Here is a 25,563-nt window from a genome sequence, read left to right on the forward strand (position 1 = left end):
TGTGGAGATATTAGAATGCATCTACACAATACGCAGTCAACCCTATTACTGTCTGACCATTCAACATCATCCACAGTGGTTTCGATTTAAAGCCATTGGACACTTTCGGTAAACAGTAACGTCCAAGGCCCACACTTCGTGTATCACAACTTATATATAAAATAACAAACTTGGGAAAATTTAGGCTCAATCGGTCATCGAAGTCGGGAAAAAATAACGGGAAAACCCACCCTTGTTTCCGCACGGTTCGCCGTGTCATGACATGTCATGTGTTTAAAATAAATCCGTAATTCTCGATATCGAGAATTGATATTGTTGTAATGTTTTCTCAAAAAGTAAAGCATTTCATGGAATAATATTTCAAGAGAAGTCTTTCAACATTACCAAGTTAACCCTGTAAGTTATTTGTAAATCTGTGAACTTTTATTTTTTGTTCTGTACCGTAAGTGTCCAATGGCTTTAAAGGCAGTGGATACTATTGGTAATTACTCAAAATAATTATTAGCATAAAGCCTTTCTTGGTAATGAGTAATGGGGAGCTGTTGATAGTATAAAACATTGTGATAAACGGCTCCCTCTGAAGTAATATAGTTTTTGAGAAAGAAGTAATTTTCCACAAATTTAATTTAGAATTTGAGGTCTCTAAATCAAGCATATGAAAGCACACAACTTCGTGTGACGGGGTATTTCCACTCAATATCACCAACTGTGGTTTTGAATGATATATAAGCCATGCCAGCCTACAGTATGTTATGCAATGAATACATCTACATGTACAAGGTCAACCCGCCTACTATCGGACCAATCAATATCATCCATTGTGGTTTTGATTGATAAATAAAAAAACCAGCCAACAATATGATGGTGAATGCACCTACATTGTAAAGTTAACCCTCCTAGTGTATGACAATTTAAGATTGCCCAATGTGGTTTTGATTAAAAACAAAACCATGCCAGCCTACAACAATATGATTATCATGTAGTCAATTCATCTACACGGTACAGCCAGGGCAATTTAGCAACATTTTCTGCTGAGTGAAAATTAGCAGGGAACATGTCATAATAATCATAATAACAAGGCAGGACATTTTTTCTGGTTACCTGTTTCTGCTCAGCAACATTTTTCTGTACTAAGCAATTGTTTGCTTTGCCTAATGGCTTTAATATTAAAGTGGGCACGGCAATACCCACTTGCATAAAGCCATGTGGCAAAGCAGCAGAGCTGGCGGAAGATCCTCTCACAAAAATAAAATAAGGCTTGTATATCTCCGACTGATGCTGAGCAGTGGTAAAAACACATGTTTTGCCATGTCGAAGTAATGTCTTCGTTAGTGATTATGGCTAGATCACCGATGTTGATATTGCAACCAAAGCCATAGCCTTAGCCGTAGCTGAAGTCACTTGATTCAGACACTACCTAGGCTAGTAATAGACCTTTGAACTTGCTGCAGCCTTATTGTTTTCGCCTATTAAATCAATGTACTCAAACATAGGTCAACAGGACATATAGACTGACCTCTGTTTGACCCCAATACCCTCATTGCTACTGCACCTGGTAAGCTTGATATTGACACAAGATCCACAATGATCAGTGGTTATCTTTGTCTTGGACCCTACATACAATAACATTGCTGTATACAGTGATGGACACTGGGCCAAAGGCCAAACTGTTTCCCTTCTAGTATAGGCCATGTCCAAATTGGCATCTAGACTTCCACGTCATCATACTTTGAAGTATAGTTCGTCCTTAGCAACAAAAGCCAATTCTGGTACACCCAGTAGTGTCTTAAACTACCAGCTTCAAACTACCAGTGTCTTAAACTACCAGCTTCAAACTACCAGTGTCTTAAACTACCAGCTTCAAACTACCAGTGTCTTAAACTACCAGCTTCAAACTACCAGTGTCTTAAACTACCAGCTTCAAACTACCAGTGTCTTAAACTACCAGCTTCAAACTACCAGTGTCTTAAACTACCAGCTTCAAACTACCAGTGTCTTAAACTACCAGTGTCTTAAACTACCAGCTTCAAACTACCAGTGTCTTAAACTACCAGCTTCAAACTACCAGTGTCTTAAACTACCAGCTTCAAACTACCAGTGTCTTAAACTACCAGCTTCAACAGTTGCTTACTATGGCCTCATTGCTGAAAAGGCCAATGCATCCAACAGTTCAGCTGCAGCAAATTCACTTGACTTGGGCATGGATACAGATAAAATACAAAATCAAACCCAACAACCGTGAAAAAGGCATATTGACCAAATTAACAACAAAACCCATGTGTAAACAAACACTTCACCTAAACAAAGTTATATAACATAATACAAAATTAAAGGCACTGGACACTATTGGTAATTGAATTGTAAAAGACCAGTCTTCTCACGTGACTTGGTGAATTTCAACGTATGCATAAAGTAACAAACCTTTGAAAATTTGAGCTCAATTAGTCATCAAAATTGTGAGAGAATAATGGGAAAAAACACCCTTGTTGCACAAATTATGTGCTTTCAGATGCTTGATTTTGAGATCAAATTCAAATATTTTAGTGAGAAATTACTTCTTTCTCAAAAACTACGCTACTCCAGAGAGAGCTGTCTCTCACATTGTGTTGTACTATCAACCACTTCTCCATTACTCGTTACCAAGTAAGGTTTTATGCAAAAATTATTTTGAGTAATTACAAATAGTGTCCAGTGCCTTTAAACAAGTACCCATTTCCAGGAGTTCGAGGGCAAAAGAATTTGCAAAATGTTACATCACATAATGGACTCTTCCAGAAAAGGTAGTCTTACTGTCAAACTCATTTTTGCTAAAATCTTTTATAAGAAATGTTAAACTCGGTCTAGTAGGCAATCATAGTAGTGTTCGACTTTGAGCCCACTGTACAGCACTATCAAAGCATCCATGCATGACAAGGTACAGTAACCACTGCAGAGTTTACTATGGTATGGTGTTCATTTAACAGTTTGACGGGTTTGGAATGATTCCAAAGCAAACAATGTAAAGATGTCTCAAACAGTTACATGTAACTATTGCACTAAAAATTAAAAGTGGGTTTTTATTTATGGTGGGTTTTGTTTGAGTATCATAAACATGTATATTTGGTTTGCGGTAACACCATGTGTGTATCTACTTGCCAGGTAGAGTTGTTCTTAGGGAACTGTCTTGCTTTATTCTACTGCCGAGGAGTAGATAATCGGAGGTTCGGATTATCTACTCCTCGGCAGTAGAATAAAGCAAGACAGTTCCCTAAGAACAATTCTACTTGGCAAGTAGATACACACATGGTGTTACCGCAAACCAAATGTACATTGATACCTCACCATGCAATGCCTCAAATCCTATATATCATAAACATGCAGCATTTATAATTTAACACTCCCATGCCTTGCAGTTTATTCTTGAACGGGCACGATATTTCCCTCTGGTATTGGGGCACTTCTAACAGGAAATTTAAAATTTGGAATTTTGCAAAGAACACAGGGCATTGAGGCACCACAGCAAATGCTGTAAGTTGCTTCAATGCTAGCACCCCTACTCTCTGACCATTCAATATCATCCACATAGCTTTGAATACTATGTCAGTCAGCATCTATTTGCTTAACACACCTAAACATTACCCACTCAACCCTCTTACTGTCTGACCATTCAATATCATTCCATTGGGTTTTTAAATGATAGATAAACTATGACTGCCTAAACAGTTTGGAGAAAGTTCAGTGCATTACTGAGCCACCGCACACAACCCATGTAGTTGAATGCAAATGATGGGTCAACTTTTGAATACTGGAAACAGTCACCAGTTGGAGGCTCTGAAATACAAAAAATTCATGAACTCTATTCATGAACTCTGTTATTTTTGCAGTCCAATTTTGAATTTTTCCAATTTGTGAAGCTTTCACTGCACAATATGTAAACATGTATTGACTTTAAGGTAGGGTCATAGATTGGTAAGCACTCAATGAAGTGTATGTTCTTGTGAAAATACCATGAGAAGTTCTTGCCCCTTTAAAGTAGACACGTTACTCAGGTGAAACTTTCCAATCATAAGCATCAAGCTGCCAAGAAGGCAATCTATGACCCTACCTTAAAGCCTGACAACATGAGATTCCTGCACCAAAACAAAATGTTAATTTGTCAACAGTTATCAAAACAAAATGTAAAATAACCACTATCAGATTTTGTATCCACATGGTTTGCTAACGGGGGATTAAAACCAACTATTTTGTAAGAAACTATTCACATTATAATCGCAAAAAAAACATATAATCCAACTGGTTTGTGGCTTTCTAGCTGGGATAAAATTAATTTTGGCTTATATTTTGACATTTTGCTTCTCGTCAGAAATCATGATTTGTTCAACTTTTCACACGCTTGATCTGCAACTTTCTCAAGGCATTCCATCACCTCCGACTTGGACAATAGTTCCTCAACCTTCTCGGATGAAATGTCCCCCTCAACCGCGACCTGCATCGTTCCGTCCAAGCTAGCCTTCACGACAGCCAAAGGAATGACCTCTCCAGTGTCACACGTTACGCGGACGATTCCCGCTTTAATGTTGATGGCAAGTACATTCAGTTTAACAGGTCCTTCTGAAGGACGTTCACTATTTGAGTCGAGATTTGGATTGTTTTGCTTTGCTGGGGATGTTGGGTCTATATTCTTCGCTGGATTGTTCCCACTTGGACTAGGGTCCTCGTTGACCATTACTACGTCGTCAGAATCTGAGGTTTGAGTTGCAGGAGTGCTGTCCATCATTTCAACACCGTCATCCTCCGCTTCTTCGTCCACGACAATGGAGATTGGATCCTTGGGTTCATTGTCCGAGACACTTTGGTCTGGAGGTTCTTTCAGTTCTGTGTACTTTTCACTTTGATCAGCAGAACCAGTGAAAGGTTCTGGTGACTCTTCATCCCTTTGGCTGATTTCTGAAAGGCCTCCAGGCATCGTGGTGTCCTTTGCGTTTGTACATAACGAGGCAACAGAAAGGCTAGGTGAGCCAGCCTCACTGTTTTCTACAAGAGCACTATCAGAGCTAGTTTGTGACGTAATCTCATTATCCCCTTCGATGCTTTCTGTCACATCATCAGAAGGACTAGTCGATGATTGCTCGAGAAGGTTGTTATTGGTTTGATTATTCGTTGGGTGTTCTTTAAGGACTGTTCTCTCCTCCGCATCCATTATGTTACTCTTAGAGTTCTCCGTTTCATGCTCATAATCAACAGTGTCTTGCAATCTGCTTTCTACCTCAGCAGGACTAGCTGGAGCATCATCCTCATCTTCACTAACGGCAGCGGGGGATTTAGAGGCGGCAGTCAACTTCATCGGAAAGGCAAGGGTGGGATCATCCTGGCTAAATAAACCTGAATCCTCATAGGTAAGCCTGTCCAAGGCCTGCTGCATGTCTCCTGCGCCGTTATCTTTAGGTGATGCTGGAAGAGCGTTGCTGGTTCCCTCAGCCATAACCACGTCTCCGAGAGCATACCTAGAGCCAGGATAAGGCTTCATCAATGTTGCGTACTCATCCTCCGCATTGTTTAACTCCACATCGACAAACTCTTCATCCCAAGTTGTGTCCCGTTCTTGCTGTTCGATTATCATCAAACCACTATTTCCCACTGATGAGCCTTTATCGTCATCGTCCTCTAATGAACTCAAGTCAGCGCATTCCGAATCCATATCTTGAGAGGCAGTCTCGCTAGCCGTAGCAGACACAAATCCCTGGCTGCTGTGGAGATCTTTGGAGTACTCGGCAAAGTCCTGCTCCTTCTCATCCAGGAGTGGCAATGGGAAGTCCATAATGCTGTGACCTGCAAATGTTTGAAATTCAAATTAAACTCACATTTTCATACATCATGAAAGTTTAACACATAGCCAATAGACCTTTATCATGCTGTCACCATCAGGGTCATGATCCCTGTTTCAATAATAGTAACTAATGCTAACATTCAGTGCGAAAACATGGCACCAAACTATTATTTCGTCCAGCCTCAGTTTGATTACACTGAGTTGGAATGGAGTAAAATCAAGATGGCCACACCGTGATGAAGGTCTATAACTTAGGATAAGGATAAGTTAAAGTCATTGGAGGCATGGGCCAAATTTCATGGCTCTGCTGACCATAAGCAAAGACTCAGCACAGGGAATTACACGATTACACCAAGCATGTTTAAGGGGTTAGCATTAGCAGGGAATCTTTTGCTGGTACGCGTGCGTACTCTGCATTGCTAGACATTCTTCACTTTAATACACAGCGAGCAGAAATTCTGAGCTTGCAACATAAGCGGTCACTGGTGATTATAAGCGCAGAGTGGCAGTAAGCAGAGCATGGACATTGGGCCGTGATCTTTTCACCCCATTCAATGGCACTTTTCTTTGAAATCGTCCAGTGGAAGGAGGAGAAAAGTTAACTTGAAAGCAAAATGCAGTGGCAAAAGGAGCAAGAAAATACAGTAGATTCAGCAAATTCAAGCATCAAAAAATTTGCTGCCTAGTTCAAATTATTGTCCCCTCAGGACAATAAACGATAAATTGTTTACCGTTACAAGTTTTTGAACAATTGTTTCGAGAGTTACATGAAACAACAAAACTATTTTGTTGTTCTGCCCGAGAGCAATGCAACATAAACATGATTAGTAAGAGTTACACTGTGAGTACACCACAATACTTTGTGTTGTTCCTTTTTGTTGACCTCTGAACCTCAACCTTTGACATTGTCAAAAGACAGTACTTTACACATGATACTGCTCAAGAAATTAAAAATACTAACCAAGAAGAGAGGCAAGTTTGCTCCTCTTCAAGTGGTTTTCCTGCTTCAGCTTGTTACACTCCACTTCGATCTTAAAGGAATTCGCCTCCAGAAGCTTGATTTCCTTAAAAGCCTGAAGAAAAAAAATATAGAAAAAAAAACATTTACCTAGTGGCGGACGCCATAGCGGCAAAAAATGGATGGATCTAACATGCCTTTAATAGGCCTAGAATTACACAGATGCTGAGGCCTTCATTGCCCAAGGCCCAATTTCATAGAGCTATCTCAGCAGAAAATAATGCTTCACATATTGCTGCTAAGCAAAAATGAGCAGGATAACCAGTCACCAATTGTACATGTAACATGATATTTTGGCTGGTAACCATAGTCTTGTCAGCATAATTTAATTGTGCTGCTCTACTCTTTGTGCTAAAGCAGATCTCAGAAAGTGGGCCCTGGTCTGCTGCCCCTTAAAAAAGTTTGTTTGTAGAATTTAAGATTTTCCAAAACAAACAACATTTCAGGATTTTTTTTTTAAAAGTTTTTTCCAAAGAGTAACTACTGCGCCAGTTGTAACCCTGGCTTCTATATTCAGCATGAGCATCTTCAGTTCACTGAACAGATCACTCTCCTCCAGAAATGCTTACATTGCTAAAAAATGCTAACTTATTCATTAAAAGTGCCTACCATTCCTAAGATGGTGACCTTGGCCACCCGTTCTTATTAATTCAGCATGAGCATCTTCAGTTCACTGAACAGATCACTCTCCTCCAGAAATGCTTACATTGCTAAAAAATGCTAACTGATTCATTAAAAGTGCCTACCATTCCTAAGATGGTGACCTTGGCCACCCGTTCTTATTAATTCAGCATGAGCATCTTGAGTTCACTGAACAGAGATCTCTGATCCAGAAATACTTACCATTGTTAACAAATGCTTAACAATTTCTTTAAAATGATTATCTTTTTATATTTGTTTCTTTTTTTTGTATGCAAGTCGCCAGACACACAAGGCCTAAAGACCACTTCAAGGTGTAGGCTACAATTGTTTTTTTCCAGAGGATGTTGCCACCTACTCCTTGGGCTGAAACAGGGTTACCCCTTTTACAGTCCATACGGATGTAGGCTTGGGTATCATCAGTCCGAAGCCTGGACGTTAAGAGCAGAAAGCACTAACTACCTCCCCAATTTGATATATAAAAAGTAAGTGCTTACCATTCCTAAGATGGTGACCTTGGCTACCCTCTGGTCGTCTTCATTCAGCATGAGCATCTTGAGTTCACTGAATAGAGACCTCTGATCCTCTCTTCTCTGTCTCTCCTTAATCAGGTGCATTTGCTTCAGAAACAATGGAAAATGGGAAGAAAACTGGATATAATCTTTTCATCTGCGGTACAGCAATGGTTTAAAGGCAGTGGACACTATTGGTAATTGTCCAAGACTAGCCTTTACAATTGGTGAATCTCAACATATGCAAACAATACCAAACCTGTGAAAATTTGAGCTCAATCAGTCATCGAACTTGCAAGATTATAATGAATGAAAAAACACCCTTGTCACACAAAGTTGTGAGCGTTTAGATGGTTGATTGCGAGACCTCAAGTTCTATATCTTTAGAGTGAGCCGTTTTTCACAATGTTTTATAGCATCATCCTCTCCCCATTACTCGTTACCAAGTAAGGTTTTATGCTAATCATTATTTTGAGTAATTACCAATAGTGTCCACTGCCTTTAACGAAAGCCTAAAACTCCATAAGACTTAAAAAAAGAAGAGATATATGTAAAAACCATCAGGGTGACTGTATTAAAAGGACATATTGCATTAGATCGGGCTCGTTGGTCTAAGAAAAACATTTGTTAACTTTTGTTACAAAATGCATATGGTAGAAAGATGTTGTAAAGGAGAATTTTATTGATTCACCCAAAAATGCCTTGAATTTGCATGGTTTTCTTTTGACTTTGCAAACTGACACGGTCATCCGATTTGTGGAATAAAAAATGTAAACAAATGAAAAAAATGTAACCCCAGGCACTGTGAATTACCAATTTAAAACTAGGTTTTGACAGCATGTACAAAACCTTGTCCTAGATAGCACTTATCTGACCCTGGTTGTCCTGGACTAAATTTGACAAGCAGATTGGTCCCAAAAGAAATTTCTATCTCTGATTTCAACTATTTTTAAATTCTATTTGGTCATGGTATTTTTGGAAAACAGTAGTTTGGAGGATAGATTGCCTGCTCAATTCTAAAATGACTGATGTCCAAAACATAAATTTTTCAAACCTTGTTTGGTTTATCCCGAGTAGCCCTTCTCTGCTCTTCTGTAGATTCTTCTTCCTCCTCTTCCGACGTCAGCTCAAAATATGCCTCGGTAAACTCCGGCTCATCCAGCGCCAAAACAGATGGCTTTTGTATGACTGGCGACTTGCGTTTCCTCTTCCCTTTATTGCTAGCTGGAGGCTGCGAAATGCCCACAGGTGAAGCTGTCCCATACTGCTGTACAACCATTTTGATGTCATAATTCCTATGCGGGGTTTTATAACTGCTCCCTGCCTCATCAACTTCTGACAAAGGTTGGCGCAAGACGTGCGGAGCCTTTCGACGTGACTTTACCTGATTGGTGGAGAATGAGGACTGAGTAGAGGAAGCACTGGGAGGTGGTGTGGGTGCAGTGGCCATGATGGTGGCAGGAGCGGGATCAAAAGAATACATCAGTGTGGGGTTAAGAAGGCTGCTGGCTTCCTCTGAATCACTGAAACTCTCCACATCTACAAGACTGTCCTCATCATCATCCTCATCATCATCTTCATCAGCCGCAAGATCTTCTTTTGGTGGAACGATTTCGTTTCCAGATGTTTCATTTATTACAAGGTCCCCTTCTTCCCCCAATTCTGGTTGGTTTTCCTTTAAAGTTTCATCATCACCAAGTTGATTTTGGCCATTCACATTTTGTTCATTTTCTGTTGCTGTCACAGTGCTTTGGGACAAAAGGTTTCCTGTTCCAAGATATGTGGAACTGTCTGAATGGCCTCTGAGTTCTTGCGAGGTTGGGCAAGGTGCAATCATTGACGAAGCATCAGAGGTACTAGCTGATACTCTGGGAAGACAAGTAGTTTGTGAAGCAAACTTCCTGTCAGAGTTTGCCAAGATAGAAGGCACAAGGTTGTAGGATGGTATTGAACCTTTCTGAGAAGTAGTCAAATCAGTGGGTAGTGGCGGGCTAGTGACCAATGGATGGGTTGAACGGGTTGGCTTCGCTTGTGGTACAGATTCAACACCAGGGGTGACAATGTGTTCTTTAATTGCTGCTAATGGGACAAGATATCCAGCAGCATTCTTCCCATCCGAGAGCAAGTAACTTCCTGGAGGAAGGCTCGTCAACAAGGGCACAGTCCCATTGTGGGGGGTCGTAGTAACTGTGCCAGCATTAGCTAGTGTTACAAGTTTCTGATCTAACTGTTGTCTGACTGTCGGCGGTGGCGGTTTCTCTCGTGGAAAGATCGATAGGTCTGGCAATACTTGTACATAAGGCTGGGAGAATTGACCATGTGGTCCTGTGTTCATTTCAGGATATGTCGGAAGGGTTGTGATGGGGTAATGAACCTGTGGTCTAGGGTTCGGTTCATGATATTGGGGTAGTCTTGGCGTGGAGAAGGGAAACCGTATTTTTTTGTTAAATTCAGGATATAGGGGAAGTCTCGGCATAGGGAAACCAAAACGTGGTCTTGTGTTCAATTCAGGATACGGGGGTGGTTCTGGCATGGAGAAGGGAACCTGTGGTCTGTTGCTCTTTTCTGGATATGGGGGAGGTTTTTGCCTCGGGAAAGAGGGATTTCGTCTTGTATTCAGATCAGGATATGGGGGAGGTTTTGACTGTGATCGTGTTCTGATTTTATTATCAAAAGCTTTCGGTTCAGGAACAGTAGTGGAAACTTCTTTTCGCGGTTCATCACTTGCAACAAATGGTTTGAAGCTAGTTGGTTGACTCGACTGTTGAACTTTAGGTGCAGCCACCGGTTGGACCATTGCAGAGTTAACTGTTTTCGTTTTAACCTTTGTACTACTTGTGATCACGGGTGGTACAGAATGTGCCTGTGACTCTTTACTAAGTATCTCTACAACAAACTTGCCAACACGAACAACAGCAGAACCACCTTCCGCTGAAGCTGTATGCTTAGCTATCGAAGATAGAATGTCATCTCTTTGATTGCCCCAGTTGCATTCTGACTGAATTTCAATCAAGAGAGGAGAACGGGTAGTTGGAGGGATATTTGATTTATTATTAATAGCAGACACTGATGCACCTGGCAGGAAAACTTGCGTTTTAGTCAGACTCTTTGCATTGCTTCCCTCCACTCTTGGTACATATGAGAAAGCCGGAACTTTTATAGGACCCTTAGGATCAGCAGTGTCTTTGTTTGTGGTAGATTGTGTTGAACCTGAAACCTTTATGGAGGTGAGAGCTTCAGAAGTTAATAAACTGCTGTCCAATTTGGGGCCATTTGGAGCTGCTTCACGCTTTTTACTCAGGTCTAGGACTGCATTACTTGGATTTAATGTTTGTAAAGTTATCTTTTCAGATAAATTTGGTGAGGCTGAATCGGTCTTTTCTTGGCAAGATGAGATTTCAGGAGATGGCTGTACCTCTGCATCGTTTAACACATTTGTAGGTGATAACTCGCAAGCTGTACCCGTTGTTTGCAAATTTGAAGGACTATCAATCCTCGTGATAAATGCACTAATTTTGCCAGCACCTTCAATTGAAGAAGCATCTTCAAGTAAATCAGAAATGGCTTCCATTGGTAACATCACTGGAGGTTTTTGCTCAGGAGCGATGCTTTCATTTGTTTCACCACTGTCAACTGCCATTGACACTTCTGAGGATACTTTGGAAGGTTCAGATTGAGGTGATACTTCTACGTTTTCAGAACAATGAGCAGTTCCTTCTGCGATACCCTTTCCAGATGAAGGAGACAGGGCTCCATTCACTTGATTTCTGGTATGGATGACCAAGTTTGTGGCAGAATTTTTGCTTCCAGTAGCAGATAAATCTTCCTTATTAGAAGATAGTGCAGCAGTATGTGACAGATCCAGCGTCTCTGGCGACACACACATGTTACCAGCTGAGGCAGTACCAGATTCCTGCATTTCTAATATTGTACCGTCCAAACTTTTGAGGGCCTCACCCGATGGGTCTTGAGTGAGTGATGCATCCAATTTCCCATCAGAACTCTCCTGGTTTGATGACTTTGCTGTAGAAGGACTTACAACAGCAACTGACCTTACCTTGTTGTCAACTGTCCTTGACTCACTGCTGAGAGGGATTTGAGGAAGCTCACTTTCAACTGGCATGGGTTGAGACTGAGGTGTCAATCCATCTGCTTCCTTCTCAGACTGCTGTTGACAAACCACTGCAGATTTTGGCCTCTGCGTCATACCAGGGAGGCGGTTGACAGGAGCATAGAGTACAACAGGGTTTGCCTGACCTGCAACTGGTAAATGGACTGGAGTATACAGGACTGTCTGAACAGTCTTCCTGTTTTGGCTTGCCGAGGTCCCAGTTGGAGTAAAAACATTCTGTGAATTGCCACTGCTTGCTTTCGGGTTGCTTTTGATGCTTTTGGGAAGCCCTTGAGACTGTGACTGTATTGTTCCAGTAGGGGCCTGAACTTTAGGCGCTGTGCTTTGGTCAGGCAGGTACCGTTTAGTTCTTTTTGGGGCACCTGGTTTCCCTCTGTAAACTTTTGCTCGTGCACACATATTTCCACCAGTCTTCGGTTTCAATGACTGCAGGATTCCTGTCTTTTTGTCACCAGGGTTCTTCACTGGAGTGTCCGTGTATGCATTATTGCTGAACATTCCCAAGCCATCATAAAAAAGCATAGATGATTCCTGGAAGATGTTTGGCCTTTTGCGGGTACGAAGAATACGAACACTATCTGTGGTACGCTGGCAGACGCATTCAAACATACAAGCAAGCTTCCTACAATGCTTAGTTAACTGGTCCACTGGTTGGCTGTGGTTAATACTAGCACAAATACAGCCTAATCGACAGAACTCCTTTGTGCATGGTATCTGATGGTCAAGTCTAAAAAATTCATTCTTGGACTTGTTCTTTTCCTTGCCTTTGTCACGGGATTTGTCTTTATCTCTCTTGCCTTCAGCAGCTGCAGTGTCAGCACTTGGTTCACAGCCCTTCTCAATTTTGATTTTCTTTATCTGTGACGACGGTAACTCGTCAGACTCCTCTTGGGGTGTCTGGTCATCCTTGTCCGGGTTGATAAGGTGGGCACCCTGACCTGGAGTATTCAGCTGCTGCACCAAGCGGCTATTCACTATCTTAAACTTGGTGACCCAGTTCGTCTGAGATTTACCCCCATAGGGACTCTTCTTTCTGAGAGCTGGAGTTCTCCGTAATTTATTTTTTACCGTCTCCAATCTTTCCTCCAATGCAGATTCCTTTCTCTTTGTATCACTCTTGGAGGATTGTTGTTGTGTTCGAATCTGCTTCGTCTTCAGCATAGCATTATCAAAAAGCGACCTGACACTTTCCATTCTTTCTTCGACCGAGGGTTTTTCTTTCGGATTGATTTCCTTCCTACTTGCATCTGTAATTGCCTTCTCTCCTGGTGCAACTGAAGCCTCCTTGACTTCTTCAGTCTGCAGTGCATGCTGAGAATCAGTTTCAGACGCTAATGGGGTATCCATATTTCCTTTTTCATTTCCACTTGAAACTGCTTGCTCATTTGTGATTTTGTTGGCGCCAGAGTAATGATGAAGCTTCTTGGCCAGTTTCTCTGCTGTCTGTGCAACTGTTGGTACAACTTTGGACTTAATTCTTGCCATCTGCCGTTGATGAAGAGCCATGTCCAAAGTCTTGAAAGAGCTTGATTGCTTGGAGGGCATCTTGAAGGTAACTGAGGAAACTTTATTTTGTAGCAATGGGTGCACATAAGAGTTAAGTAAGGATGGCGGCTGAACTTTCTCATCCTCCAGGTACTTATCCAAGGCATCGCTGATGAAAGCTGACTTGGCTGATGTAACTTCCTTCTCAAAAGGTTTGAAGGGAATGCTTTCTTCGAGAGGCAGTTTGTTACTTGTTGTTTTAGGAGAAGTCTGCTCTTGTGTTTCCTCTGGACTAGTACTGTTGGAGATGCTCGTAAGATTAAGTTCTAGATCTTGCTTAGACGCAGTGTCAATCTTGCTTGCGAAGGAGTTGTTCGTTAAGCGCAATCCTGGGACGGAAAACTTTATCTTTAACCCCGTCGTTCTGGTAGCTGTAGGTTCCTTGCAGTTTGTACGTTTTTTTTGCACCTGTTCGTTTTTACATCTGTTTCTGCTTTCTCTTAAGCGACGTTTCCTTCTTACATAGTTCATTACCTTCTTCGAATACAAACGAATACCATGATTTCTGAAGTTGATGCTTCTTGCACCAATGGAAATAAGGTTTTCTTTGATAGAAAATCGGTAATATTGAAGCACAGGACTCAATATTTCTTTGTTACTGCTGCGATGTAGGTCCTTCTTCAGTTGTCGCTCATACAGTGCAATACGGTTTCTTATTGTGGCCTGCTGAGGACTTTGTTTAAAGGCAGAGTGGGGAGGTAGACTTGATACGGCTCCAGATGGTCCATTGACAGGCCTAACAGGCTTTTCATACGGGGTTTTGAGGTAGCTTTCGAGTCCGGAACGAGTTCTGAATGAAACGAACAGCAGTCCATCAACCTCATCGAAATTACCACTATCTTCCGTTTTGAACTTCAGAGGACTCAAACGAAACTCAAGTTTCTCAGTGGGAATTACTTTGACAGCAGAACAGCTGTTGTTATACTTTACCCCTGCGCTGTCTGTGCTTCCTGCACCAATGTTACTAGGGCTCTTCTGTTGTGAAATACTCTGCGAGTTGGGACTACTCTGGACATTTGTATGCAACAAATTGGTGGAAGATTGTGCTTCGAGGGGCGGGAATGATTTAGGGGCGGAACTACCTTTTCTCCGCGACAAAGCCTCAATACTCAGCTGGGTCACATAATGAGGATCACGAACCCTAGTAAGATTAAAATGATTGTTAGGTGCTCTTACAACAGTGTGAGTCTTCTTAGCAGTCTTTTCACGACTAAGATCAATGAATGGCTTACTACTTCCAGAATGTGAAATGTTTTGCCTCATTAGAGCTCGCTTCATAGCAAATCGCTTTTTCGTAGATTGTGAGGCACCTTTGTGAGGTGATCTTCCGGTACTTTTGCTGCGTACACTCTTTTGTGTTTGTGAACTGGAAAACTGGGACCACCGACGGCTAGTCTGGAATAGTGATCTATCATTTCCTGGAGCATCGGAAAGTTTACTGTTACTGGAAGACAAGTTACCCCCCAATGCTGATGACCAATTGTTTTCTTCTAAAAAAGGTCTTGAACTGAATAGGTTGTCCCTGCAGAATCTTTGACCGCTTTCAGAAGCGTTCTGTGGTCTTCTCTTAGCCCCCGAGCGAGCTTTTGGCGGGTGGGCAGTGAATCGCCGAGTCTCTGAAGAATAATTTCTGTGCTTGTTTCTTTGTCTGTTCTGACCATGTCCTGATTTTGCTGTACTTCTGGAAGTGGAAGGTTGTGATGCTCTTGAGCTAGAACTGGAAAGATGGAGTCGAGAAACTGGTGGTGGTGCCGTGGGCTTCTTGAAAACAAACTCGCTGCCGTAGAGCCTTGCAAAGTTTTTGGAAGTCTTACTGGGGTGATGTAGAATTGCTGGAGTATGTTTCGTAGTTGTGGTTGAGGGTCTACTGTTTAAACTCCATTGGTTTTGATTGGCAAGACTGGTCTGAGGTCTTATTATAATAGTCCGTTGGGTTTGATTGGCTGGATTGGTCAAGGGTCTGTTGTTTAAAGTCCTTTGGTTTTGATTCGCCAGATTGATCGGAGATCTAATAATTAGAGTCTGTTGTTTTTGAATGGCTGGTTTGTTTGAGGGTCCAATAATTGTACTCCGCTGGTTTTGATTAATCGGATTGGTTGAAGATCGAATAACCATAATCTGTTTGCTTTGATTGGCTGGTTTGGTTGGCGGTTTAATGTTGATACTCCTGTGGTTTTGATTGGTCGGAGGTCTCATAACTACATTCTGTTGGTTTTGATTGGCTGGTTTGGTCGGCGGTCTAATGTTGATACTCTGCTGGTTTTGATTGGTTGGACTGGCCGGAGGTCTGATAACTACATTCTGATGGTATTGATTGGCTGGCTTGGTCGGAGGTCTAATGTTGATACTCTGCTGGTTTTGATTGGTCGGGTTGGTCGGAGGTCTGATAACTACATTCTGTTGGTTTTGAATGGCTGGCTTGGTCGGAGGTCTAATGTTGATACTCTGCTGGTTTTGATTGGTCGGGTTGGTCGGAGGTCTGATAACTACATTCTGTTGGTTTTGATTGGCTGGCTTGGTCGGAGGTCTAATGTTGATACTCCGCTGGTTTTGATTGGTTGGACTGGCCGGAGGTCTGATAACTACATTCTGATGGTTTTGATTGGCTGGCTTGGTCGGAGGTCTAATGTTGATACTCTGCTGGTTTTGATTGGCCGGTGTGGCCGGGGGTTTACTAATTGAACTCCTTTGGTTTGGACTGGCTGGTTTTGTTAACGCAGAAAAAATGTTCCTGTCCGGTTTCAGTTTATTCTTGAGACTAGCAACACATCCTTTGACAACATTTCCAGGAATGGGTTTCACCAGCTTCACAGCCGGTTCTTCTGAGACGATAATCACATCGCTGGAACTGCCGTGCCTTGTGGGTTTGGGCGCAGTAAACTCCGTATCCCAGATACTCCTTTCATGTGAATGCAGAGGAGATGCTGACGGCAAATTCGAGTTCTGGTTCAAGGCGGAATGGCTGGATGTGGATTGGAAACCTTGGAATGTTGAAACGGTCTGCCGAGCTTTACCACTGTGGGTGGACTTTCGAGCGTTCCTCTTCATATTTGAGACGTACATCTTAACTGTTCTACTCAACTGATGATTTGAACAAGGCTGGAAACTGATGACTCTGCATTAAATAAAGAAGATATGCAGGGTATTGGCCAAAAACACCTAACAGAAATAACCTTCAAAGAAAAAGTGAAGCAAATCTCCCGATTTCTAGAATTCACCCCTATGTAAACAATTGGTTATGATTACAAATTTGATTATCAGAACCCAAATAAATTAATTATTTAGATTTTCGTTGTTAAATCATAATCAAGTTGCACGGGATATTGTGAACAGAAAACTTTCAGAATTTAAAAAAATTAGAAAATTGCACTGGATGTAATACAAGTTTCATCCATCGGATAGAGCCATTTCACATTTCCCCAATTCTAACTGAATGAACATCGATAAGATCAAACAACCCTGCTTTTCAAGAAAATTTCAAAACTTACGTAAATCTAGATACAATGCAAATCAAGTTGGGAAAAATGCCTTGGCATTATGAGTTGTCACAAAAGGGGAAATGACTTATGAATCGTTTGAATGAGCAACTTCGGAAAATTGTAGAATAAGATGTCAAAAGCTCAAACGGCACCCTCATTGACATTAGAAGCAGGCATGTCATTGGCTGATGATATTGCATGGCATACAGTGCGTTTGTTATAACCTCAAATATGGTTGCATGTATGCAAGGTATTAATTCAAATTTGATACCTCATGTATTAAAAGAAGTTGCTTTAAAAAAAGAAGAAAGGAGACTCATATATTTTGGTTTGATCCAAGTTTATGATGTCATCTTCAGTTATGCAAAGTTAAATTGAAAACAAAAATGTGTCCAATATAAACCAATGCTGTACCAAACACTAAAATATGATTTCTAACTACACATACACTCTTGGTTTCCTCATCAAATGAAAGATGTTCTGGGCCTGATTTTTAAAGAGCTTATTATTAAGAAAGATTAGCCTAGCAAAATAAATTTCTGCTTAGCGAAAATGTAATTTCTTTTTAAATAATCAACAAATTTGCTTGTTTTCTGTAGCCAATATTATATGGTACACAACCAACACAAACCAAATTACCATACTATGGTTATCATTTGTTCAGGAGGTTCACAGACTGGTGTACATCACCAGTAACACATTGGTTAGGACACAATGTAGACTAATTATTTCCAGAAAATTTGAAGGTTCAAGGAGATTTCGAGAAAGTGCGGAAACCAGGAAAAATCCTGAGATATCAGATGCCTGTCTGAAGCATGTTTAATCTGGTGATCGTGCGAAACTCCGACATAACCAGCAAAATATTCAACTGGACAGCTCTTTGAAATCAAGGTTTTGATCCAACTTCCATGATAATTGAGAAACGGTATCCTCTATTGGACTTTATTACAGCGGGGCTTGGAATTTTAATCAAAAATCAACTAGGCCGCAGAACTTGAAGCTCAGAATTTTTACTGGAACAGAAATTTTTTACTTGACCAGAATCAAAATAAGAAAAGTGAAATCAAAATGAGGACACACATAAACTGTTTTCGATGGAACAATGAGAAGAGATGGATACATGTATCTTTTTTGTCCAATGGGTAAGTAAACTTTGATACTTTACAGAATATAAAGATATATCAGACTTAAACTCAAAATTTAAACATTATTTTTTTTGTTTCCAAAGATGCTGAATTGACTTTGTGACTTGTTTTGGGTCATGAGTTTACTTGCCCGACACTAAAATCAATGGCTCCGAGCCTGTGGTCAAGTGTAAATTTTGAACCCTGCCCACTACTACTTCACAACAAACACCCATCATGCACTGCACTAAAAGGTACCAGTCTATACTTCCCTCCAATTTCAAACGGGTCATGTTTAATAATTGAATGGAAGGAGTATAAAAGTGGCATCAATAAGGTAAATTTCAAACTTATATACCAACCTTCTGTTCCTCTTGCCTCATGATGTGACCATCGACCATCAAGGAGTAAGTCACAGCTTTGTTGCATTAGCCTGGTAGTTGACTTGTGCTTCTTGTATTCTAAAAAGTTTCTAATCAAAATAGGGGAAAAAGAAAAAACTTCCTTGGTATGAGGTACATCAAGGATGACATAATGGATACAATAACATTTAAAGGCAGTAGACACTATTGGTAATTACTCAAAATAGTTATTAGCATAAAACCTTACTTGGTAACAGGTAATGGGGAGCTGTTGATAGTATGAAACATTGTGAGGAACAGCTCCCTCTGAAGTAACGTAGTTTTCGAGAAAGAAGCAATTTCTCACTCAAATAATTATTTGAATTCGATTTCAAGACCTTAAAATCTAATTTTGAGGTCTCAAAATCAAGCATCTGTAGGCACACAACTTGTGCAACCAGTTCCTTTTTTCTTCCATCATTCTCTCGCAACTTCTACAACCAATTGAGCATAAATATTTATTTTATGTACATGTTGAGAAACACCAAGTTAGAAGACTGGTCTTTGACAATTACCAATAGTGTCCAGTGTCCAGTCTAAACCGATTGGCCCAATTTCAGAGGCACATGTTGCCTTCGGATTTGATACTTTTGGCTGTTAAAAGCGTTCCTGAAATGATTTTGGTTTGAAAAATGCTTTTTAAACCCTTTGGTGCACAGATTAGTTCTTCATCCCTGTTTTTCTCAAAATTTTTCAATAACGCCCCTGTTGATCACATCAAACGAAAGCTCAACAACCAAATGAGGGGGTTGTAGTTTTTAAGTTATGACCAGTTATCAAAGTCCAATTTGAATGTGTTTTGGTGGTCCCTAGCGACTGCCTTGTGCACCCAAAGAGTTAAAGTAGATTATAATGATCCACACAAGTATACCTTGACATTTTGTGGCTTTCAGCTTGCTTTGTGAATTAACATGTTCCGCCATTTTATTGAACATTGTTTACAAAAAAAGTTTAATGTTAGTTCACAAAGTAAATGGAAAACCACACAATTTTGAGGGTAGCTTAGTGAATCATTATATCTTCGAATCTGTCGAAAACTTGTGAAGGAGCCTCCAAGACCAAGACCAAAGAGGCTATAATCTAAGAGCCCTCCACGTAAATCCAAGCCTGTTTTCGGCCTGGGGTGTCGGCAATATTCACACTGTTTTAGGCCCAGGGCAATAGCCTTTGTGTTATTCCAAATTGATAGTGCAGATGACACATTATTATGCAGAGCCTAATCTGTTTGCATAGTATAGTAATCCATCAAACAAATTAATAATCCGTTCAAACAGTTAAGTAATCTGTTCGACCCAATTAATAATCCGTTCGCACAATTTAGCAATCCGATTGAACCAATTGAAAATCCCTTGGCATGATCTGTCTGCTTAGTTAAGTAATCCATCAAACCAACTAATAATTCGTTCAAACAGTTAAGTAATCTGTTCGAACCAATTAATAATCTGTTCGCACAATTTAGTAATCCGATTGAACCAATTGAAAATCCGTTGAGTTATCAGTTCGCACGAATGTCTAATCCCAGTGTTCTCCACACACGTAAATTGGGAGGGCGGGCCGCCCTCCTAAAATTTAGGCTACCCTGCCAAAGAATTGGCCGCCCTGCTAAAATTATTGGCCGCCCTGCCCAAAAAGAGACAAAGAGACTATTTTTAGACTGCATTTAATAAGATCAAACGAGTACCTGACAAGCCAGAGCCGATTTCAAAATTATAGCATCAGAAATGCGATTGTGAAACAAACGTTAAAAAACGATGTACACACGGCCACATGGTTCGTATGCCGAGTGCATTAACCAACCATGCACACACCACGCACAACGGGAATACCCACTGCATGCATTGTGCATGCACAGTCCGCACGCTGTGATTGGCCGTTGATAGACTCCAACACAATACGCACGTTCACAAACTGAGAAAGAATTGCCACACAGTGTGCCTTACGCATGTACAGAATGGTACAATGTACAGCCTCGAAGCATATTAAAACATGTTGACTTTCGCCCATTGAGGGTGTGCGCCATGTGGGGCAAAGTTCATTGATAAATTGTTCGGTGCGTTACCGATCGTTTTGAATCTCGATTATTTTGTTACAAACGAAGTTCTTAACGACGGAACCGCTAATCACTAATTCCTGGAAATGGTTTTGGATGGAAAATGGATTATTTAGGGCCATAATTTGGGGATAAGGTCGTCCAAAAAAGTGGGTTTTGATTTTTTTTTTTTTCCGTTTTTGCACACGAAGATCGTCCGATCATGGCCTGATCACCCGCTTTCTTAATTCCAACATACCCTGCATGCCGATCATTATTGGCGGGGCGCACACAGCAAAATGTATAACAAATTGTAGTTTTGATTTAGTTTTTTAAAATAAGGTTGTTCCAACCGAAATGGATGTCAATCAATAGGTAGCGTCGTCGGGCCCAGGGGTTAATACATTATTTTAAGAAAATGGTTTTCTTAAGCATTTGTTGCTTTTACGTCCGCTGACGTCATATCAAAATGGGCGCCATTTTTATTACATCATAATGACGGGCGTAAGCTTGGGCGATATCGATTTATTTTATTCACGATATATCGCCGACAATATATCGCCATATTCGATATAATCGCGATTAATTAAATTTGACATCATCAGTCTTCAAACTCCAAGTGAAAGTTGTAGAAGAGACAGTCATAGCATAAGAGAGGTGTTCTAATGACCTATTCTTCTGGTTTTACTCCAAACCTATGGGGTGCAAGATGTCTCAGCTAGCAAATACATCGCGATATTTAATCGATATCGCGATATATCGCAATTATCGCGATATATTGCGATATAACGATATTTCAATTAAAACCAAATTCATCCGATATCAAAATCGTTTCCAAATTAATATTGCGATATTCGATAATATCGTGATATCGCCCAAGCTTAGACGGGCGCCATTTTGATTACGTCATGCCGCCCTCCTAAAAGAAAAGTCTGTGGAGAACACTGAATCCTTTCACCTGGTGTGTTGTTTGTTTGAGTTAATTGGTAACACATTCTAATGAACTAGTAATCCTCTCAAACGAATTAGTAATCTGTTCGAACGAATTGGTAATTCATTCGCATAGTTCAGCCAAGGCATGAAATAGCACTGCATGCATGCGTACCATCAACTAACAACAACACCGACTTGCGTCCTCCACCTCCTTGAATTGGTATGGTTGGTAGTGGATGGTAGGCATGCATTTAGCAAACGGATTACTAATGCGTTTAAACAGATTATTTCGAAAGGATTAATAATGAGTTCGAACAGATTGCTAGTTTGTTCCAACTGATTACTAAGCTAAGCACACAGTTCATTTAAACCGACTACAAAACAGTGCGAATGCTTACTACTAATATGTTCGCATGAATTACTAAACCGTGCGAACTGAATATTGATAAGTTCGAACAGATTAGCACCTGCATTTTGTTTTCTTCACTGTCCCTTCCAAGGCTCCGCAGAAGAGCAGTAAAAGTGTATGTGACAATTTTGAAAGCTTTTTAAAAAACCTTTCAGAAGAAGCGAAAGTATAAAAAAAACTCAGCTGAACCTTACCTTTTTGAAATCAATTACAAGCAGCAACCTGCTATTTTTCCTTCAGGAAGATTCCGAGTCAATCTAAGGCGAAAAAATATATATATATAAACAAAAGTTAATAATGATGATATGTCCTTGTCCTAAACCCGACATGATTTAAAAAATAATAATAATAATAAAATAAAAAAATAACATCAATTGTAATGGGCAAATCATGAGCTGTAAACTAAAAATGAGTTCTCCACAATCAAATCAGAGGTACCCTTAATTTATAGTATGGAAGAATACACTGTTTTTATGGGCCAACAAGTACGCATTCACTGTGCACTTAACGTTGGTACACCAACATGTCTGCATATCCATGCATTTTTAACATTCCGCTTTATGACTAGGTGACAATAGCATGTTCTCAAAAAAATAGCATGTTCTCGCCGCATCCTTGTCGAAGACTCTATTTTCCCACATTTATTTTGACAATAATTGCATTGTTGGAAAATCAAATGAATTCAAGTCATTGTTGCGCAAGTCAAGTCAAAATAATTTTTCAGTCAGTGAAATTGGTGACTAGAGTTTGACTCGAGTCCAAGTCAATGACTTGAGTCAACAACACTGATGATCAGCACTCCCACCCCAAGCCCCACAAAAAACCCGATGTCCATTCCTCCACCACCACCTTAAAACTCTAGGTACATGTACTGCCCCCTGCCATTTATCATTATTCTGATTGGTAGATCCACAGTAACATGGAGTGCTATAATATGTAAAATCCTGCATATTGTGCTTTCAAACACCGCATACTGCGCTCTTTTAAGCGGGCAGCAGTTCTAACACCATGATTGCGTTAAGTTGCTGGTCCAGTTCGCTTGAAGATAAATTAGTTTTCACTTGCACACTTGTTGAATACAGAAATTATAGTGCATCTGCCTCTCATAACCGGGGCACAAAACCGCTATGTTTCTCAGTATTCCACTTGCGCTTGTGTGATAACTAATAATTTTATTAACGTTTGGAGCGCTGAGCAGTTTGAATCGCAAAATATAGCATGACAAGTGACACATGTTCAACCATGACCAATCAACTGAGGATATTAAGAGCGATACATATATATAGAACATCAATTATGCAGATAATTTCAACAGTTTTAAAAGGTACTTCATGTTAGATAATATACTGCAAATGACTGCATTAATTACCATTAATTAGCAAAAGAAAAGAATAATGAAGTACGCCATTTCTTCTACGCAATAATCTGCTTTTCTTCAAATCTAATAAATTGGCGGTCAGATTTAACCTGCTGTTCATGTTCCCTACATATTTCCCTTACAAGTAATTAATGATTTATGTTACAGCTTCCCTTGCTTGTCGTCGGGATAGCTGCAACATTAAAGTGATAAACTACATGTTACGGAAATAATGTTAGGAACATGAACAGCAGACAGAGATCAAAATGGCTAAGAATTAAAAATCAGATTGTACCATTCCACTCTGGAATCAATTTAAATCAGCCAATCAGTTTTAAAGTTTCGTTTTTATATCATTTATGAACACAAATAGTCTAGCATTGCAATAAGGCCAAGTCAATGCCGTGATAACAAAAATGATAGTGATCACGCAAAACAGAGAAAACACACTCTATTGCTCTATGCAGAATACGCACACAGTTGAATGCGTTCTCTTTGCGCCGTGATTGTTATCGTTTTCATTATCGCTGCAGTTGATTTTGCCTTTACCCCTGGTAGGTGTCAGTTTCTGATGTACTACACTGACGTCCTAGGTACAATGCAAACCAAACGCCAATTGTTTTTAATATATTTTCATCTGTTAAGACTTTATACTCGATGTGTGAGCATGTGGTCAAAAAATGCGTCGCAACTCATCTTTTTGGTAATTTTATAAAGCATGCGAAGGAGTGTAGTCTAGTTGCGAAGGAGTGTAGTCTAGTTGCGAAGGAGTGTAGTCTAGTTGCGAAGGAGTGTAGTCTAGTTGCGAAGGAGTGTAGTCTAGTTGCTAGGTCTTCTCATTATTTTTTATGACAATTTTCCCCGCAAGAGGGCTTTTTTAGTCGAGCAGTTTAATGGAAGATCAAAATGAGAAAGTCTGAAACCAAAACTAGTGTGATCGACTTGCTACGAATATTGTGGGTGCACGGATTGTCACTTAGTGTTGGTACTGAATACAACTGAGATCTCAATTTCCATTTTATTTTCAAAAAATTGTCGGATAACTTTCCGTATGGCGCCACCACTTTTTCACTAATTTTTACAAAAAGGGATATATCAATCAGGTAAGTAAGTTCCTATATTATTTTATATCGAATGAAAATATGGTTGCGCCATACGGAAACTTTTCCAAATTGTCACCCAAGAATAACCATTCTGAACCTTGCAGTCTGAATGGAGTTCGATACAAGGAATATGTAACAAAAACAAAAAGCTTCAGCCTTCTCCATCAAAAATATATGAATTTTTTTTTTTTATAAATCTGTTTTTTTTATAAATCTGTTCATAGTGGTACAGGACCAACCTTAGACCATTAGACTCTGTCTACAATTTATGGTTGTATGCAATTAAATACTGAAATGAAGGAGTCCAAACTTTGGTTAGCATTGCCTGTAAGTTTTTTACTCATTCTCTCACACACAGTGAACAGAAATCAGCAATGATTTGTGTAAAATGCAATGATATGAAAAACAAATCAATGCACTCTATGACTGGTGGGTGGGGAAACTGAATATTTAAAACAACACGAGCAACATAACATCTGTTTGTGAAGTGCCCAGTCAGGATCTCACACACACCGAGATAACTACGCGAACGGAACTACATCCCGGCATTCATGTTGTTATCGCACCACTCAAATAATACACACGTACATCCTATACCATGCATGTACCGTGTGTAATGAATGCACACTTGTGTGTGATGTATAGCACCACGCGGTCGGTTATTTCACGAAAACCAAAAACAATTTACGATACTTTATTTCACATATAAAATACCACAAAATACCATTTTAACCAGCCATGAATGTGAAACTGTACAAGTTAACATGTAGGTTTGAATAGTTGCGTAGTTTTCTTACAGAATCAGAGTAGGTTTCGGACCTCGTGGAGTCCAGCTTCTACACCCCTTTTTTTGAAGTATGTCAACAAATTTGACTGAACTTTCTACGTCACCTAAAACAAATCCTCGGAATGCAAGCCAAAAACGTAGGTTGTGCAAGCTATGGATACATTTCTAAGCTCGGTGTGTAATACTGTATCACACACCGAACTGTCACGTTATTCCAAGTGGTCAATACGGAGGAAATTAAGGGAATTTTAAGTACACTTACCGTGCGAAGTCTGCTACTGTCGTCCGC

At 40.2% G+C, this 25,563-nt stretch overlaps 1 protein-coding gene across 2 annotated transcripts; it reads right to left on the minus strand.

Annotated features, from left to right (window-relative positions):
• Positions 1-3,278: 3,278 nt before the first annotated feature.
• On the minus strand, positions 3,279-25,563 carry LOC117293321. Of its 2 annotated transcripts, none has more exons than XM_033775585.1 (7): positions 25,537-25,563; positions 22,222-22,284; positions 18,618-18,716; positions 9,030-16,767; positions 7,961-8,083; positions 6,768-6,879; positions 3,279-5,808 (listed from the first exon to the last, which is right to left on the minus strand). In XM_033775585.1, exons 4-7 carry the CDS (start codon positions 16,713-16,715, stop codon positions 4,346-4,348), a joined length of 9,384 nt encoding a protein of 3,127 aa, XP_033631476.1. In that variant the 5' UTR covers positions 16,716-16,767; positions 18,618-18,716; positions 22,222-22,284; positions 25,537-25,563; the 3' UTR covers positions 3,279-4,345. The 2 variants fall into 2 exon arrangements, with proteins under 2 accessions (XP_033631476.1, XP_033631475.1); XM_033775584.1 differs by having other exon boundaries at positions 18,618-18,727.

Source organism: Asterias rubens, chromosome 8 (genome assembly GCF_902459465.1).
Source record: "Asterias rubens chromosome 8, eAstRub1.3, whole genome shotgun sequence".
Classification (NCBI taxonomy): Eukaryota; Metazoa; Echinodermata; class Asteroidea; order Forcipulatida; family Asteriidae; genus Asterias; species Asterias rubens.